This window comes from Salmo trutta, chromosome 37 (genome assembly GCF_901001165.1).
Source record: "Salmo trutta chromosome 37, fSalTru1.1, whole genome shotgun sequence".
NCBI lineage: Eukaryota > Metazoa > Chordata > Actinopteri > Salmoniformes > Salmonidae > Salmo > Salmo trutta.
Window position 1 is genome coordinate 1,229,032 of NC_042993.1, and position 19,450 is coordinate 1,248,481.

At 50.3% G+C, this 19,450-nt stretch overlaps 2 protein-coding genes across 6 annotated transcripts in view; one reads left to right on the forward strand and one right to left on the reverse strand.

The window, feature by feature from the left end:
- LOC115177267 (neuronal acetylcholine receptor subunit alpha-7-like) lies at positions 1 to 15,885 on the reverse strand. Of its 3 annotated transcripts, none has more exons than XM_029737888.1 (12): positions 15,809 to 15,885; positions 12,519 to 12,560; positions 9,439 to 9,599; positions 5,910 to 6,049; positions 5,701 to 5,745; positions 5,188 to 5,297; positions 5,007 to 5,086; positions 4,650 to 4,817; positions 4,358 to 4,552; positions 1,896 to 1,982; positions 1,069 to 1,178; positions 1 to 819 (listed from the first exon to the last, which is right to left on the reverse strand). In XM_029737888.1, the coding sequence occupies exons 3-12, from the start codon at positions 9,455 to 9,457 to the stop codon at positions 7 to 9; spliced, it is 1,767 nt and encodes a 588-aa protein (XP_029593748.1). In that variant the 5' UTR covers positions 9,458 to 9,599; positions 12,519 to 12,560; positions 15,809 to 15,885; the 3' UTR covers positions 1 to 6. The 3 variants fall into 3 exon arrangements, with proteins under 3 accessions (XP_029593748.1, XP_029593747.1, XP_029593746.1); XM_029737887.1 differs by lacking the exon at positions 15,809 to 15,885 and adding an exon at positions 13,172 to 13,499; XM_029737886.1 differs by lacking the exons at positions 9,439 to 9,599; positions 12,519 to 12,560; positions 15,809 to 15,885 and adding an exon at positions 9,777 to 9,889.
- Positions 13,596 to 19,450, forward strand: part of LOC115177266 (double-stranded RNA-specific adenosine deaminase) — an 18,292-nt gene continuing 12,437 nt past the window's right edge. For 2 of the 3 annotated variants that reach the window (XM_029737881.1, XM_029737885.1), the window contains exons 1-2: positions 13,596 to 13,683; positions 17,556 to 19,346. In XM_029737881.1, coding sequence (XP_029593741.1) covers positions 17,700 to 19,346 — 1,647 coding nt within the window. In that variant the 5' untranslated portion in view covers positions 13,596 to 13,683; positions 17,556 to 17,699. Of the gene's footprint in view, positions 13,684 to 15,530; positions 15,978 to 17,555; positions 19,347 to 19,450 lie in introns of those variants that run through there. The other variant, XM_029737884.1, reaches the window with a different exon arrangement.

Consider the following 19,450-nt stretch of genomic DNA (forward strand, 5'->3'; position numbering starts at 1 on the left):
TCCTTCTCAGAAGAAGTCCTTGGAGGCGGCCTCCACAAAGTTGGGTGCGGCCATGAGGATGGTGATGGTACAAATTATGTTGAACACACTGAACCCCACCAGACACAGACAGTCGATGACCGCCGCTGCAAACTGCCACTTCTCCGCCACGCTCACCCTGCGGTCCTGCTCACGGAAACGATTGGCCAGGAACTGCACCTCCGCCAGCAGGGCCTGGAGCTGGGCCTTCACTACCCCAGCCTGAAACACCCCGGCCTGGGCATGGCATGTACCCGCTCCGACTGCTCCAGCCCCAGCCTCCACACAGCTGGAGCCTGAGGGGTCAGGGTCCAGAGATGTGGGGGGTTGTGGAGGGGGGCTACTGAACATTGTGGAGGAGGGTGGGTGGTGGTGGAGGATTGGGGTGTCAGAACCCCTCCCTCCTCCTCCTCTCCAGGTGGCAGCAGGGTCTGGTTCAAGAGGACTCTGGAAGCCAATGTAGGGCCGGTGTCCATTGGGCTGAGGGTGGGGGGTGGAGGGGAGATTGGGGTTAGGGTGGATATTAGGCTGGAGGTTTGGGATATGGTTGGGATAGGACTGGAGGGTTGGGTTGGACGGTGGGTGTGGTAGGGGCTGGCTGAGCTGGCTTAGACTGGCCTGCAGAGAGGTGAGGCTCTGGGGGAGGGTGGAGGGGGCTGGGGTGGTGGTGGTGGTAGGGGGAGAGGAGCAGGTCTTGGTCTGGGGGTTGGAGGGGCTGTGGTAGGGTGTGAGCTCACCCCACTCTCCTGGACGTTTCATCCTCAGAAACCAGGGAACCCACTGGAGTAGAACCAACTCAACCTGAGAGACACACACAGAGAGAGAGTAGGCAAGAGGACCCAGGGACCCATTGTGGCAGAAGAAACAGAGATAGGGAGAGGACACACACACATAGATAAGAGGAACCAGGGAATGTACTGCAGCAGAACCAACTGCACCTGATAGAAAAGGACAGGACGCACACAAGGTCCAGACATTCACAGATATGAGAGGAACACACAGACAGTCACAGATACACTTCAGAATCAGTAGACAGATTGAGAGCCTCACCCATTGAGGCATGTCTCCACTGTTGGGGTCGTGGTGATGGTACTGAAGTACAACTACAGTCGCCACCACAGACATCCCTACGGTAACCATGGTGCTCACAAAATACTGACCTAGGATGGAGACAGTATTATACACACTGTAATGGAATAGGTTCCGTAGATTAGGTCTTAGGAGCATGATTAGACACTACCACTACCACTTCCACACTCCATCCCCAGGGGGCAGCACCAACAGGGTCAAGGCTGCGCTCTGCCAGGAAGCCTTCATAAGTGCACAGGTGCGAGCAATCAGGAGTGGCTTCGGGAAAAGTCTCTGAATGTCCTTGAGTGGCCCAGCCAGAGCCCGGACTTGAACCTGATCGAACATCTCTGGAGAGACCTGTAAATAGCTGTGCAGCAATGCTCCCCATCCAACCTGACAGAGCTTGAGAGGATCTGCAGAAAAGAATGGGAGAAACTCCCCAAATACAGCTGTGCCAAGCTTGTAGCGTCATACCCAAGACTCAATGCTGTAATCACTGCCAAAGGTGCTTCAACAAAGTACTGAGTAAAGGGTCTGAATACTTATGTAAATTTGATATTCATAAATTAGCAAACATTTCTAAAAACCTGTTTTTGTTTTGTCATTATGGGATATTGTGTGTAAATTGATGAGGGGGAAAAAACAATTTCCTAAATGTTATAATAAGGCTGTAACCTAACAAAATGTGGAAAAATTCAAGGGGTCTGAATACTTTCCGAAGTCACTGTATATATTAGCAGGCTAGTTAAATGCGTACGCACACCACGCATGCGCACACACTTGCATACACACACACAGTTACTGACCTATCAGTGGAATGCAGTCTGAGGTAGCTGGCATAATCTCAGCCACCAGCAACATGAAGACAGTCAGAGAGAGAAGAATTGTAATGCCTGGAGAGAGAGATGGGGAATAGGATATTATTACACTGGGTAGTACAATTCTCCATCTCTGCCAACTCACCCCACCCATCCATCTCTCCCTCACCTCCCTGCCCCCCTTCTCTCCCTCTATCACTGTCCCTCACCTCCCTGCCCCCCTTCTCTCCCTCTATCACTGTCCCTCACCTCCCTGCCCCCCTTCTCTCCCTCTATCACTGTCCCTCACCTCCCTGCCCCCCCCTTCTCTCCCTCTATCACTGTCCCTCACCTCCCTGCCCCCCTTCTCTCCCTCTATCACTGTCCCTCACCTCCCTGCCCCCCTTCTCTCCCTCTATCACTGTCCCGAACCTCCCTGCCCCCCTTCTCTCCCTCTATCACTGTCCCTCACCTCCCTGCCCCCCTTCTCTCCCTCTATCACTGTCCCTCTCCTCCCTGCCCCCCTTCTCTCCCTCTATCACTGTCCCTCACCTCCCTGCCCCCCCTTCTCTCCCTCTATCACTGTCCCTCACCTCCCTGCCCCCCTTCTCTCCCTCTATCACTGTCCCTCACCTCCCTGCCCCCCCTTCTCTCCCTCCATCTCTGTCCCTCCCCTCCCTTCTCTCCCTCTATCACTGTCCCTCACCTCCCTGCCCCCCTTCTCTCCCTCTATCACTGTCCCTCACCTCCCTGCCCCCCCTTCTCTCCCTCCATCTCTGTCCCTCCCCTCCCTGCCCCCCCTTCTCTCCCTCTATCACTGTCCCTTACCTCCCTGCCCCCCTTCTCTCCCTCTATCACTGTCCCTCACCTCCCTGCCCCCCCTTCTCTCCCTCTATCACTGTCCCTCACCTCCCTGCCCCCCCTTCTCTCCCTCTATCACTGTCCCTCACCTCCCTGCCCCCCCTTCTCTCCCTCTATCACTGTCCCTCACCTCCCTGCCCCCCTTCTCTTCCTCTATCACTGTCCCTCACCTCCCCGCCCCCCTTCTCTCCCTCTATCACTGTCCCTCACCTCCCTGCCCCCCCTTCTCTCCCTCTATCACTGTCCCTCACCTCCCTGCCCCCCTTCTCTCCCTCTATCACTGTCCCTCACCTCCCTGCCCTCCCTTCTCTCCCTCTATCACTGTCCCTCACCTCCCTGCCCCCCTTCTCTCCCTCTATCACTGTCCCTCACCTCCCTGCCCCCCTTCTCTCCCTCCATCTCTGTCCCTCCCCTCCCTGCCTCCCCTTCTCTCCCTCTATCACTGTCCCTCACCTCCCTGCCCCCCCTTCTCTCCCTCTATCACTGTCCCTCACCTCCCTGCCCCCCCTTCTCTCCCTCTATCACTGTCCCTCACCTCCCTGCCCCCCCTTCTCTCCCTCTATCACTGTCCCTCACCTCCCTGCCCCCCTTCTCTCCCTCTATCACTGTCCCTCACCTCCCTGCCCCCCTTCTCTCCCTCTATCACTGTCCCTCACCTCCCTGCCCCCTTCTCTCCCTCTATCACTGTCCCTCACCTCCCTGCCCCCCTTCTCTCCCTCTATCACTGTCCCTCACCTCCCTGCCCCCCTTCTCTCCCTCTATCACTGTCCCTCACCTCCCTGCCCCCCTTCTCTCCCTCTATCACTGTCCCTCACCTCCCTGCCCCCCCTTCTCTCCCTCTATCACTGTCCCTCACCTCCCTGCCCCCCTTCTCTCCCTCTATCACTGTCCCTCACCTCCCTGCCCCCCTTCTCTCCCTCTATCACTGTCCCTCACCTCCCTGCCCCCTTCTCTTCCTCTATCACTGTCCCTCACCTCCCTGCCCCCCTTCTCTCCCTCTATCACTGTCCCTCACCTCCCTGCCCCCCTTCTCTCCCTCTATCACTGTCCCTCACCTCCCTGCCCCCCCTTCTCTCCCTCTATCACTGTCCCTCACCTCCCTGCCCCCCTTCTCTCCCTCTATCACTGTCCCTCACCTCCCTGCCCCCCCTTCTCTCCCTCTATCACTGTCCCTCACCTCCCTGCCCCCCTTCTCTCCCTCTATCACTGTCCCTCACCTCCCTGCCCCCCTTCTCTCCCTCTATCACTGTCCCTCACCTCCCTGCCCCCCCTTCTCTCCCTCTATCACTGTCCCTCACCTCCCTGCCCCCCTTCTCTCCCTCTATCACTGTCCCTCACCTCTGCTCTCTGTCTTTCTGATCGTAAACATTTAATAGTGTTTTTCTTGGAACACTGCAGAATTACTGACACAGAAACAGTAAAAGAGAGAGGTCAGGTACGAAGAAAAGAGAGGAAAGGAGAGAGTAGGGAAAGAGAGGGAGAGAGCGCCTCAGCCCTCCCCTTTTCACCGCCAACATCTCTCCTGTCTCCATCCCTGCTCCCTTTTATCCCCCTCCCCCTGTCCTCCATCTCCCGCTTTCCCCCTATTATCCTCCTCCCCCTCTCCTCACCCAGACCGATCTTCTCCCCCGATTGGGCTGGCAGTATGAATAACAGCAGTGTCAAGGAGGAGATGAGAACACAGGGGACGAGGAAGTTGAGAGCGTAGAACAGAGTTCTCCGTCGTAGGGTCACAACAAAGGTCACGTCAGAGTAGGGCTCTGTACAGCACTCATAAAATATCTCATGACGATCACCGGGTACACCTACAAGAGGGGGGAGGAAAGAGGGAGTGAGAGATTAGAAAGTAATATGGAGGAGAGAGAGATACAAGAGGGTCGGGGGCAGACAGAGCTCTCTCACCCAGCAGGTCCCACTCTCCATTGGACATGTATCCTGACAGGTCAGCCTCCTGCATCTGGAGGTCCAGCAGCCAGCCGTCAAACGTCCACGAGCCAAACTTCAGCTCACAGTGCTGGACGTCAAAGGGAAACCAACGCACGTCCACATTACACGCACTGCTGAAAATACCTGGGACAGAGAGGGGGAAGGTGAGAGAGTAGGAGAGAGGAGGGAGAGAAGAGAGAAGATGAAACAGACATTGAGAGAGAAGTGCATTACCGGTATGTCTATGTGAAACTATGAGTGAATATCCCTAAAATGAGAGAGGGGAAGGTCAGGGAAGAATAAAAAGAGAGAAAGGTAGATCTATAGACTTACCTGGAGGTAGGTACTCACAGAAGCCACTGGAGTTGACCAGCACATAGCTCTTAAAGGTGGCATCAAATTCATCATGGGCACTGAGGACAAAAAAGAAAGATCAGCAAGGTGTGTGTGTGTGTGTGTGTGTGTGTGTGTGTGTGTGTGTGTGTGTGTGTGTGTGTGTGTGTGTCCTACCCACCTGTTGTACAGTAGTATATCAGGTATCCAGACCTGGTCAGTAGTGAAGCGAAGGGTTTTCACTCCTGGGTACTCTGACTGGTTCCACTGAAGGTAGTGGTCAAACCATTGCTATATAAATCCAGTCAATCAGTTAATCAATTGTTAAGGTTACAAGGAGAAACACAAATGCGCACGCACACACACACAACCACGCATGGACACACACATAAACATGGACACACGTGCATGGACACAGACATAAACATGGACACACACATAAACATGGACACACATGCATGGACACCCACATAAACATGGACACACACATAAACATGGACATACATGCATGGACACAGACATAAACATGGACACACATAAACATGGACACACATGAATGGACACCCACATAAACATGGACACACACATAAACATGGACACACACATAAACATGGACACACACATAAACATGGACACACATGCATGGACACACACATGGACATGGACACACACAGACATGCAGGGTCATCCTCACCATCTGAAGCCAGGCATTAGTGGTGAGGATCTGGTTTTTCTCATCCTGGAATAAGATGAAGACAGTTCAATTAGTGTGTGGTGTGTGTGTGTGTGTGTGTGTGTGTGTGTGTGTGTGTGTGTGTGTGTGTGTGTGTGTGTGTGTGTGTGTGTGTGTGTGTGTGTGTGTGTGTGTGTGTGTGGTGTGTGTAACAGAACATGGTAGCGTACCACATTCATGACTTGTAAGAGTGTGTAGGAGAATCGGACAGTGAGTGGTAGAGAGTCGTTGGCAACAGGTCTCTCCATACGGTTATAGTCCCTCAGTAGCTCCCTCAATAGATTACGCTGGTGGGGACCCTGCTCAGACACTGAGAGAGGGGGAGGGAGAGAGAGGGGGAGGGGGATAAGGAGTAGAAAGGAGGGAAAGGGATGAGGATGAGGGAGGAGAGCAGGAGAGAGAGAGGGGGAGGGGGGGATGAGGATGAGGATGAGGGAGGAGAGCAGGAGAGAGAGGAGGAGGGGGGGATGAGGATGAGAGCAGGAGAGAGAGAGGGGGAGGGGGGGATGAGGATGAGGGAGGAGAGCAGGAGAGAGAGAGGGGGAGGGGGGGATGAGGATGAGGGAGGAGAGCAGGAGAGAGAGAGGGGGAGGGGGGATGAGGATGAGGGAGGAGAGCAGGAGAGAGAGAGGGCAATGAGGGGGTTGGAAGACAGTGGAGCAGAGGAGAGAAAACTGACAGTTATAAAGAGACAGCTACATTCCAGAAGACAGAAGGAAAATGAGAGAGAGAAATATATAGAAAACATTCCAGAAGACAGAAGGAAAATGAGAGAGAGAAATATTTAGAAAAGGAGGAGAGTAAAAGATGTGATTGCACCGATAGAGATGAAGAATATCTAAAACAGGGGGAAGAGATGAGCAGTAGGAGAAGAAGATATGAATACAGAAGGGAGTGAGAATAATAAAAACATGATGAGAAGAAATACACAAAAAAAAGAAGAGATCATCTGAATGGAACGGTTTCAAATTGTTTTAAACAAAGCTGCTTTGAAAACGAGTACGGAGATTTATATATGACTGGAAGAGGCAGGGGGCGGGACGTGAAAAGAGGGTGAAAGAGGAGAATCACGAGGAGAGAGTGAAGAGAGGGAGAAAGATGAGGCGAGAGAAGGAGAATCAAGAGGAGAGAGAGTGAAGAGAGGGAGAAAGAGAGGGAGAAAGATAGGGAGAAAAAGGATAATTAAGTGGAGAGAGAGTGAAGAGAGGGAGAAAGTATCCAGACAGGCCCGTTAATTGTTAAGTGACTCGATCAGTAACAGACAAGAGTATTTTCTGTGGCCGTTAAAACGTCTGCTTGAGTCCTTCAAATAGTGACACATTAAACACTAACACACTCCACTCAGACAGACAGACAGACAGACAGACAGACAGACAGACAGACAGACAGACAGACAGACAGACAGACAGACAGACAGACAGACATGAGGACAGACAGACGGACAGACGGACAGGAGGAGAGAGCAGACAGACAGACAGACAGACAGACAGACAGACAGACAGACAGACAGACAGGAGGACAGACAGACGGACAGGAGGAGAGAGCAGACAGACAGACAGACAGACAGACAGACAGACAGACAGACAGACAGACAGACAGACAGACAGACAGACAGACAGACAGACAGGAGGACAGACAGACGGACAGACGGACAGGAGGAGAGAGCAGACAGACAGACAGACAGACAGACAGACAGACAGACAGACAGACGGACAGGAGGAGAGAGCAGACAGACAGACAGACAGACAGACAGACAGACAGACAGACAGACAGACAGACAGGAAGACAGGAACCTCACTTCTAGCAGCTCCATCGTGGACTGACTTCACTCATTCCTGTTTCACAATGTATCAGACTTAATGTATCTGTGCAGTTGATTCAATTCTGTAGCAATGTCTAACAAGGGATTGTAGGCCCACATACAGTAGAGTATACAGTGCATTTGGGAAGTATTCAGACCCTTTGACTTTTTCCACATTTTGTTATGTTACCCTTATTCTAAAATTGATTAAATTATTTTTTTCCCCTCATCAATCTATACAGAACACCCAATAATGACAAAGCAAAAACAGATTAAAAAAAATGGAAATATCACATTTACATAACTTTTTAGACCCTTTACTCAGTACTTTGTTGAAGCACCTTTATCAGCAATTACAGCCTTGGGTCTTCTTGGGTATTACACTGCAAGCATGGCACACCTGTATTTGGGGAGTTTCTCTCATTCTTCTCTGCAGATCCTCTCAAGCTCTGTCAGGTTGGATGGGGAGTGTTGCAGCAGAGCTATTTTCTAGTCTCTCCAGAGATGTTCGATCGGGTTCAAGTCCGGGCTCTGGCTGGGCCACTCAAGGACATTCAGAGACTTGTCCTGAAGCCACTCCTGCATTGTCTTGGCTGTGTTCTTAGGGTAGTTATCCTGTTGGAAGGTGAACCTTCGCTGCAATCTGAGGTCCTGAGCACTCTGGAGTAGGTTTTTTTTCATCAAGGATCTCTCTGTACTTTGCTCTGTTCATCTTTCCCTCCATTCTGACTAGTCTCTCAGTCCCTGCCGCTGAAAAACATCCCCACAGCATGATGGTGCCACTGTAGGGATGGTGCCAGGTTTCCTCCAGACATGACGCTTGGCATTAAGGCCAAACAGTTCAATCTTGGTTTCATCAGACCAGAGAATCTTGTTTCTCATGGTCTGAGAGTCCTTTAGGTGCCTTTTGACAAACTCCAAGCGTGCTGTCGTGTGCCTTTTACTGGGGAGTGGCTTCCGTCTGGCCACTCTACCATAAAGGCCTGATTGGTGGAGTTCTGCAGAGATGGTTGTCCTTCTGGAAGGTTCTCCCATCTCCACAGAGGGACTTTGGAGCTTTGTCAGAGTGACCATCGGATTCTTGGTCACCTCCCTGACCAAGGCCCTTCTCCCCCGATTGCTCAGTTTGGCCAAGTGGCCAGCTCTAGGAAGAGACTTGGTGGTTCCAAACTTCTTCCATTTAAGAATGATGGAGGCCACTGTGCTCTTGGGGACCTTCAATGCTGCAGAAATGTTTTGGTACCCTTTCCCAGATCTGTGCCTCAACACAATCCTGTCTCGGAGCTCTATGGACAATAACTTTGACCTCATGGCTTGGTTTTTGTTCTGACATGCACTGTCAACTGTGGGACCTTATATAGACAGGTGTGTGCCTTAACAAATCAGGTCCAAACAATTGAATTTACCACAGGTGGACTCCAATCAAGTGGTAGAAACATCTCAAGGATGATCAATGGAAACAGGATGCACCTGAGCTCAATTTTGAGTCTCATAGCAAAGGGTCTGAATACTTATGGAAATGTTTTATACATTTGCAAAAATTGTTTTTGCTTTGTCATTATTGGGTGTTGTGTGCAGATTGTTGAGGATTTTTATTTATTTAATAAATTTTAGAATAAGCCTGGAACGTAACAAAATGTGGAAATAGTCAAGGGGTCTGAATACTTTCTGAAGGCACTGTATGCCTTAACTTCTCAAAAATATTGACTATTAGCTTTTGATGTGCTCCCCATTATGAGCTTTACATGGGGCATGGAGATGCCCATATCAATACACAGTCACAAGATGTTAGCCATCTAAGACACTGCTGCTGGTGCAGAGAGAAACACATCAACCAATGATGGATTAAACAAGACAGGAGGGTTGGATTTTACAACTGTGATGAACAACATCCTAACCTGTAAACTCTGTGATCATTCCTCTCCGTTGTCTCTCTTTATTCCTGCTCCTCTTCTCTCCTCCCTCTCTGTTCCTTTCCCTCTCCTCTCTTCTCTCTCTGCTATGCAGCTGGAACTGTACGGTTGAGTTATCTCATATATTAATGGCCGTGTGTCCCTGTCTATAGAAAGTTGTGTAAATTCTCTCTCTCTCTCTCACACACACACACACACACACACACACACACACACACACACACACGCTGTACGTGCACAGACAGACACATACCTGCAGACACAGACACACACACAAACACAAACACACACAGAGAGAGAGAGAGGGAATGAAAGTCACTCACTGTGAAGCAGAACTGAGAGTCCAAACAGACAGATAGCCACAGACTGCCTCATGTTGTACCACTGAACATAGAGAGCAGAGAAAGAGACGGGGAACAACAGAGACGGAGAGAGAGAGAGGCAGGGTAGAGTGGAATAGAGAGGGAGGGAGGCAGGACAAGTCAGGAGCAAGCCAGGCAGCAGCAGAGGGAGGGAGGGGATGAGGAGGAGGAGGAGGAGAGAGAGAGAAACAAGGAGAGTGGGGCAGGGAGGGAGGTTGGGTTGGTAGAGAGGAAGAGAAGCTGGCAGCAACAGAGGGAGAGAGGTAAAAAGAGGGGAAGAGGCAGCAGAGAGGTAGCCAGGCAGTGGCAGAAACAGAGGGAGAGGGGAAGAGAGAGGAAGAGGCAGCAGAGAGGTAGCCAGGCAGTGGCAGAAACAGAGGGAGAGGGGAAGAGAGAGGAAGAGGCAGCAGAGAGGTAGCCAGGCAGTGGCAGAAACAGAGGGAGAGGGGAAGAGAGGGGAAGAGGCAGCAGAGAGGTAGCCAGGCAGTGGCAGAAACAGAGGGAGAGGGGAAGAGAGGGGAAGAGGCAGCAGAGAGGTAGCCAGGCAGTGGCAGAAACAGAGGGAGAGGGGAAGAGAGAGGAAGAGGCAGCAGAGAGGTAGCCAGGCAGTGGCAGAAACAGAGGGAGAGGGGAAGAGAGGGGAAGAGGCAGCAGAGAGGTAGCCAGGCAGTGGCAGAAACAGAGGGAGAGGGGAAGAGAGGGGAAGAGGCAGCAGAGAGGTAGCCAGGCAGTGGCAGAAACAGAGGGAGAGGGGAAGAGAGGGGAAGAGGCAGCAGAGAGGTAGCCAGGCAGTGGCAGAAACAGAGGGAGAGGGGAAGAGAGAGGAAGAGGCAGCAGAGAGGTAGCCAGGCAGTGGCAGAAACAGAGGGAGAGGGGAAGAGAGGGGAAGAGGCAGCAGAGAGGTAGCCAGGCAGTGGCAGAAACAGAGGGAGAGGGGAAGAGAGAGGAAGAGGCAGCAGAGAGGTAGCCAGGCAGTGGCAGAAACAGAGGGAGAGGGGAAGAGAGGGGAAGAGGCAGCAGAGAGGTAGCCAGGCAGTGACAGAAACAGAGGGAGAGGGGAAGGGAGGGGAAGAGGCAGCAGAGAGGTAGCCAGGCAGTGACAGAAACAGAGGGAGAGGGGAAGAGAGGGGAAGAGGCAGCAGAGAGGTAGCCAGGCAGTGGCAGAAACAGAGGGAGAGGGGAAGAGAGGGGAAGAGGCAGCAGAGAGGTAGCCAGGCAGTGACAGAAACAGAGGGAGAGGGGAAGAGAGGGGAAGAGGCAGCAGAGAGGTAGCCAGGCAGTGACAGAAACAGAGGGAGAGGGGAAGGGAGGGGAAGAGGCAGCAGAGAGGTAGCCAGGCAGTGACAGAAACAGAGGGAGAGGGGAAGGGAGGGGAAGAGGCAGCAGAGAGGTAGCCAGGCAGTGACAGAAACAGAGGGAGAGGGGAAGAGAGAGGAAGAGGCAGCAGAGAGGTAGCCAGGCAGTGGCAGAAACAGAGGGAGAGGGGAAGAGAGAGGAAGAGGCAGCAGAGAGGTAGCCAGGCAGTGGCAGAAACAGAGGGAGAGGGGAAGAGAGAGGAAGAGGCAGCAGAGAGGTAGCCAGGCAGTGACAGAAACAGAGGGAGAGGGGAAGAGAGAGGAAGAGGCAGCAGAGAGGTAGCCAGGCAGTGACAGAAACAGAGGGAGAGGGGAAGAGAGAGGAAGAGGCAGCAGAGAGGTAGCCAGGCAGTGGCAGAAACAGAGGGAGAGGGGAAGAGAGAGGAAGAGGCAGCAGAGAGGTAGCCAGGCAGTGACAGAAACAGAGGGAGAGGGGAAGAGAGAGGAAGAGGCAGCAGAGAGGTAGCCAGGCAGTGACAGAAACAGAGGGAGAGGGGAAGAGAGAGGAAGAGGCAGCAGAGAGGTAGCCAGGCAGTGGCAGAAACAGAGGGAGAGGGGAAGAGAGGGGAAGAGAGGGGAAGAGGCAGCAGAGAGGTAGCCAGGCAGTGACAGAAACAGAGGGAGAGGGGAAGAGAGGGGAAGAGGCAGCAGAGAGGTAGCCAGGCAGTGACAGAAACAGAGGGAGAGGGGAAGAGAGAGGAAGAGGCAGCAGAGAGGTAGCCAGGCAGTGACAGAAACAGAGGGAGAGGGGAAGAGAGGGGAAGAGGCAGCAGAGAGGTAGCCAGGCAGTGGCAGAAACAGAGGGAGAGGGGAAGAGAGGGGAAGAGGCAGCAGAGAGGTAGCCAGGCAGTGACAGAAACAGAGGGAGAGGGAGAGGGGAAGAGAGTGAGGAAAGGAATGAGCAGTTCTGATGAAAACAGAGAGAGGTTGAGACTGAGAGAGAGGCAGAATCACCCCAATACCCAAAACATTCCCAATACACTACTCATCTCTCTCCACCCACCCCCTAACCTCGCTCTCTGCTCAGAAAGACTTTCTCACTGCCTTTCCCCTCTTCTCACTTTCTCTGTCTATATCCCCCTCTCTCTCACTCCCCCTCCCCTATTTCTCCTCTTCAGCCTCCAGTGAGAGGGGAATAATGAAGTGTGGAGGCTAGGATGAGTGGGGAGAGGGGATTCAAATGTAACACACAGAACATAGTTAGTGAAGGACGTTAGAGAAAGAGAGAGGGACAGAAACTGATGCAGCAGTAATGAACACTGCTCTGGAGAAGGTTGGCAGAGCCACACATTACAATTTTTAATTACAGTAATGAAGTGACACTTTGAACGTAAGCAGTATACTGTACCATAGCTTCTACTTTAGAATGTCATTATACACTCCAACAGACCTGCTAGAAACCCAGTTTGTTAATATATAACTCAACCAGTATCACAAAATACATGCATATATACAGTAGTTATATCATGAACAAACAACAACTGGATTGTCCATTACCAAACCCCCAATAGGCATGTGCCAAGGGGTAGAGTTTGGGTTTGTTTGAAAATGGCCATTTGTTTCTATACTTGACTGAAAGACTTATGATAATATGATGTGCTGACTGTAGCCTACTGGACATTACAGAGATGTATTTCAGTTTGATCTGCTGACTTTGAGCAGGACAGAGTAGGACAGAGGAACCAATGGAGTGGTGCTGACACCTACTGGGGGATGTAATAAGTGCAATTTGCAGGAAACAGTTTGAAGATGGATCCAGTCTGATCCATTGATTGGTGGATAGTATAGCAGCCTATAGCTCTATGAGTTGGTGAGCGTCCAGGCGCTGCAGTAGGCTGTACTGCTGTAACGTGATGTGCTGATCTGCTCCCGCAGCCTCCGTGAATCATGCTGTAAATAGTTCACTAACGTGTTCATTACAAGATACAGGCCTCATGTTTGTATTTTGTTGGATTCCCCCTGCAATATATGGGGCCTTTTTCCCCTACCGCCTTCTCTCACCTCTATCCAGCCAGCCATGCTTTGGGTCTTGAGTCTGGTTCCTCTCAAGGTTTCTTATAGAAAGTCAATCCTTATAAGATGTACTAGCTCTTTGCAGGGTTCGTGCCCACTATGCCGGGTTTGTGGCAAATCAATTTGTGGAAGGTTTTGTAGCATACATATTACATTTGATATATTTTTTAATTTGAGATCTGATTAATCCATTCCCAATCCTAAACATGGGAATGCAATAGCAGTGGCTTGGAGGTACTGCTATTCTACCGTGTCCTATTCACCTGCCTACATGAATCCAATCGACCTGCCTCAGCAAAGTTATTCCACCTTGTCTGATGTTCTTTTTGGGGGGACCACACTCTGCAGTAAAACGGGCGGCGTCACTCCAAATGCGCCAGGTAAACTGTCGCAAACTAGTGATGTCATCATGCGCCCCCCTAACCCCGTTGTTTCTTTGTCGACACTGTCGCTAGCAAGCAGGAACTCGGACTGATACAAAGCTTCAATCGCAAACCCAGGTAAATGAATTACATTCTGAACTCTACTTTTACCTTTCGTGTTAATTCAATTGAGATCTATATTTGGTTTCGCGCTAACTGCTTAGCTTCCAAATGCGACTATGGTTGTTTGCACCCTTGTGCCGCAGTGATGCTCTATCAATGCTAACGTTAGCTTGCAAGCTATATAGCTAGCCAGTCAATCCGCGCTATGCATAATTCTCATTATTTTCACTGCATTTGACGTCGCGATGCATAGTTGTTTGCACTTGGGAGTTGATTGGGAAAGTGTTTCTGGAACAAATCGACAGTTGTGCATGTTATTTGCGATGCACAACCGCGGTTCTACGTTACCTAGCTAGTGAACCCGCTTGGAGACTCCATCTGCGCAATATCTTGTTCGGAACATGCGTGCGCAGTCCAAACGACAACCATCCATTCAATGATGGCAATTGAGTTGATCTCTGCGGCGGGTTGCTGAGAGAAATTAAATATTTACCAGGGTATTCAATGTGTAGCAGTTAAAACCAAGATAACTTGCCTAACGCTTAGCTAATTGCAGGTTATATTCATGGAGGACTTCAGTCAGGGGATAAACGCCTGTGTGAGAGCGACAGTGAGAAGAGAATTGAGGATTAAGGGGGGATTTACTGAAAAACGACTAAAATGACCAATTGGATCTTATGTCCACCCAGCGACAGACATCGTTGGGGGTCGGAGGCGGGATGAAATTGCACACTGATAGTTGATCCTCCTAGCTAACTAGTTGTGCTTTGACCGGGGGGGTTGAAAGTGGTGTGCATCAGAACCATCCCATAGAAAACATAAACATTAAGGTTATTCAGTGGCGTCCTTAATTCCACACTCAAGCTGATGGCAGCAGTTATTATTAGTGAGGTTTTATAAACATTTTCAATCGCGCCAGAGATAATTAACAGAGATGCTCTCGCGTGGCTGTTTGATTGACTATTGCATGCATGCGTATCCCTGCGTGATGAAATTGGGTTTGATGCTGCGTTCAAAACAACTGGGAACTCTGAAATATCATACCTCAGTGCGTTCAAAGACGACTGGGAACTCGGGGGGGGGGGGGGGGGGGGGGGGGGGAAACGAGCTCCGACTATGATTTTTTTTTTTTTAACGGTCATCCAAATCGGAAACACGGGCATATTTCTAGAGCTCCGACCTCAAGATTACTGACGTCATTATTTGACCTCGTTTTTTACCCCTGAGTTCCCAGTTGTCCTGAAAGCACAAAGATTTGGGTACAGTGGCCACGAGCTATGTTCGGCAGCTGCTGTTTGCTCAATTAAACTGTTCTGGTTGTGTTTTTGTCACAACAATAGTTTCACGCAACAGCAGCTGTGAGACATGACAACTAAGAGGCGATCTTGAATTATCATATTTAGTTACTTTTTTTAGGGAGGGGGTTGAATGTTTTGGGGTTAGCCTATGCATATATAGGCATAATTTATGAAGGCTTTCTTGTCCAGATTGATATTTTCTAAAATGTAATGTAATTGTCTGTGTCTAGAGGGGATGCATTTTATAATAAATATTGGCTTACTGGATAATACATAGAAAAAACGATTGCCTTCGCATTTCAATCAATATACTGTATCCTCTAGCAAGAAATACATTCTGTTTGACATAACACTACGGCACGTTTTCATTCACATGACAAGGACCGATTCTTTTTTATTATTTGACATAATTCTATTATAATATCCACGTGTTGTGAGAAATAACAGCCTAGGCCTTGGGACCTTGAGCTTGCACCAGTTTTGGCTACATTCTTACTCTAGCTAGAGAAACCTATGATAGAAACTACTGCATCACGTGACTCACCAGACGCTACAGAGCGTGTCTAGAGAAAGGAAAACGAAACTATTCTGCCCCTTCGTGCTGTTTCTCGTGTTAAGAAACTGTAAATGCAGACTTTCTATGCGTTTTTAATAGGCCTATCCATCATTTCACATTGTAACGTCTGGTATAAGTATCTTGAACGGTAGGGGTACTAGATGTCCCTTTGAAATTGAGAAGCGCTCGTGCGGTATGTTAAATAAATAAAATAATAAAATACATTTATTTGGAGAAATCTAGCCAACTAGTTGAATTACTTTTGTTGTATTTTGATAGAACATACCAGTTTATCTGTAGACTGTTTGAAGTGTAGTCAGACTCCTGACCCCGGCAGCAGGCGTGCAGACCTCAGGATCTCTGCCATTCAAACGTGACTGAAATCTAGTCGCCTTTCTGCCGCCTTCAGGCCAGGTGGTGAGGTAGTACATCTGTTTTATCCCGCGAACTTTCAGGTACGTTCATTCAATTACTTTATGTCTTTCTACTGGCATCGAGTCGTTTATGCAACCCACTAAGCATGAACTTGATTTATAACACTTTGACCAGGGGGTATACCCCAATTCTGTAATTCAAATAGAAATGACTCCTCAATCATCCACACCGCGGCGTGTTTTAGGAACGGGAACATACCGAAAACAAGGCCAAACTATGTCTGTCTGGTCCATGGGGCAAAGACGTCCTAATATTTAATGCGCAGCTCTGAATATTCATATTGCCCAAGGAAGCAGCAGAGGCAACTGAATTTGAGCCATGCTGGGTTGTTATTTTGGCCGTCGGTTGCCGGCTTGCATTAGGGTCAGCCAGATCCCGCTTTGACCCGGGGGCACCGGACCCAGTGCTGCTGCTGCTGTCCGTTAACATTGCCGTGAAATAACTCGATCCCGCTCGTCATTATATTATTATTAATATGGTGGCATTCATAGCAATCGTTTCGGGAGCAGCGTGACAGACAAGTTCATGTTGACTAGCACCATGCCTGGCAGGGCAGAAATCTGAGGAGCAGGGTTGTCTTCCTGTGGTCAGTGACAGATATCATTGAGTACAGGGAAGAAGCTTTGTGGTGTGGAATGGCATTTTCATTAAAAATACCCCCGCCCCATCATATTCTTTGCCCTAAAGATTTATATGTAATTTGCGTGAAATCACTAGTGCGTATTAAATATTTTAGCAGAGAAAATAATCAGCAAATGACTGTTTAAATTGAGTGTCAGGTTTGCTGTACTAGAAGGTGACCATAATATGAAAAGGTATTTGAAAATATTCCTGTATGTTCTATGGCAAGAAGTCGGTGCTCAACCAACGTGAGTAGAGGTGCAACCTGTGTAGACATCATTGGACTCTCATTAGCACTACCAGCCGAAAATATACGAACTAGTCCATTCCCGTTGTGATTATTCTCAAGAAGGCCATTGAAGGCTGAAACGTCAATCTTTTAAAGTTGTCTAATAAAAGGACTTATTTTTAATGGTGAGCGAGCGTTACTCCCTTTCCTGTCCAATGTGTGTTCTATGGCCAACCTTTTATCAAGTTCAACGTCTCTTACTTATTTGCTGTGTGTTTAGCCTGTCAACTCCTGTCCTTCACTGACCACCTTGAATCTTTCCTTCTGCCTCACTCTCACTTCCTATGTGAAGCTGCAAATCATCCGTTAAACCAGAAATAAAACAGTTAAGCCACAACCATGAATTATACATTCTGACCTTTTATACATGGATCTCGTTGCGGCCAATTGGGTCCAACAGCATGTGACACTGGGACTGTATTGGAGACAGGATGGAGTACAGTGAGACTGTAGTGTGTAAAAAAGAACTTTTTTTTGTTATTTGCCATAAGCTGGTTTCCTGTGTTTTTCTCCCACACTTTTTCCATTTCCATCACGATTTTCCACTAGATTTTGACCAGTCTTATGTCCCTAGTTTCTTCTTCATATTGCTTTATATTTGGCTCTTTATTTTTTATTTCATGGCTCTTTTCCTCACCCACTCAGTCACTTTTGCTTTCGCTCACACCCATCTCGTCCTCTCTCTCAGGTGCTGACTGCCACTTTGCGATCATCGCCCACCCGGCTGCTCTGCCAGACTGTGTTGTTGCATCAGTATCCAACACAGAGACACATCCTCCTATCTGCTGCATAACAGGCGGCCCTGGTCCCCCCTCAACCTGCCCCCTGCGCTATGAGCAGAGGACGAGGAGGGCCCCCCATAGAGCATTACCACCGACCCCCTCTCCCCCAACTGCAGGCTAAGCAACAATACTACAGAGCTGGACCCCTGGGATTTCACCCCAGATCCCCGCCGCAACAGGCCCCACATCCAAACGTCCATTCATACCTAGGCCCAGTCCCCCCTCTAGTACCACCCAGTGCCCACTCTCAGCCTCTCTACCCCTCCGCCCCTCCCCCATCCGGTCACAGCCCAGCCCTGAGTCAGCAGAGCTCTTGTCCCAGTGGTCCTAACTCCTTCAGGCAGCAGCAGGTCCACTTCCTGAGGGGACAGAACACTGAGGCTCCCCAGTTTAGGGTGAGCCCCAGAGGAGGGGCGCAGAGCTTGAGTCGAGGGGGACCGAACGGACTCTATAACGAACCAAACCAGGCCCAGGCAGGGTACAGCAGATACTCCCAAAACGGCTCTAGGGGGAGAGGGGGATACAGCAGTGAGCGAGGCAGAGGGAACGGTAGGGACTTCGGGTACCCACCCAGTCAGGGACCCCCTAGAGGACCAACCGGCCCTAGATTCTGGAACCAGAAGCAGACTTCAACCCAAAAGCAAGGTTTCAACAGACAGTGGAGCCTTCATGCAGATTGTGCTGACGGGCCGTCTTTCTCAGAAGGCTTTCAGAGTTTATCCTTAGACAGAGAGAGGTCCTACAGAGGAAGAGTTGACAGAGGCGACAGCTTTGACAAAGCTTCTGTCTGTAGTAGTAATAATTCAAACAACAAGAGTGGCCCTACATTTCAGCCACCCGACATCCGAGAGCAAGTTTTGCAAGCCTTAGCAGATCTGAGCCCCGGTGAGAAGCTACAAGCAAAGTGTTTGGCGAAAACGCTGCGGTTGCCCAAAAAGTTTATCAACCAGGCCCTTTACGGTCTCGAGCGTGATAAGAAAGCTTCAAAACACGGTGAAAGTCCTCCAGAGTGGACTGTCTACGTAGAACCACAGGAAGAACCCGAAAGTAGAGATTCTGATCCGGAAAGCCCACGTTCCCAACCAAGGGAACATTCTGTGGAGTCACAGGAAAGGCCTTCAGAAGATTGCTCTCACTTCCTGTCTGTGAAGGAGGAGGACGTTGTCATCGAGGCTGAGATCCAGCAAATTGAAGCACAGGGTCCTGAGGGCGACAAAGAAGAAGATTACTACGTAGAATCCGATTCACACTCCTCTTCCTCAGAACCATCTGAGTCATATCGGCAACATTCCCAGTCCCAAACCCAACAACCCAGTATCAACAGTAGCAGTAACGAAGAGCTTGACTTAGACCTTGACGAGAGCGACATGGCGGACTGCGGCAGTAATCAGAAGGAGTTGATCCTGCAGTATCTGCTGGAGGCAGGGGAGGCCACGGCCCTGGTGATCTCCAAGAACCTGGGCCTGAGGGCCGCCAAGCAGGTCAACCCCACCCTGTACGCCATGGAGAAGCAGGGCGACGTGAGCCGCAACGCAGAGGTGACCCCTCACATCTGGGAGCTATCTGTCCATCGCAGGGAGAGGATGGAGAGGAGCCTCAAGGCCGAGCGCAGCGCCCCTGCAAGGGTCGAAGGAATGGGGTCCGGATTCCAGGCGGTGCCACCCGGATTGGAGTGTCTAGAGGCCAACGCTGAGGCGGTAGGTGGACACTCACACAGCGAGGGGGTGGGGGGGAGTTGGGTTGGGCAATTCATTGACGTCTTCCTGAATTTGGGAGACCCCCTCCCTCACTTGGAGCCCGT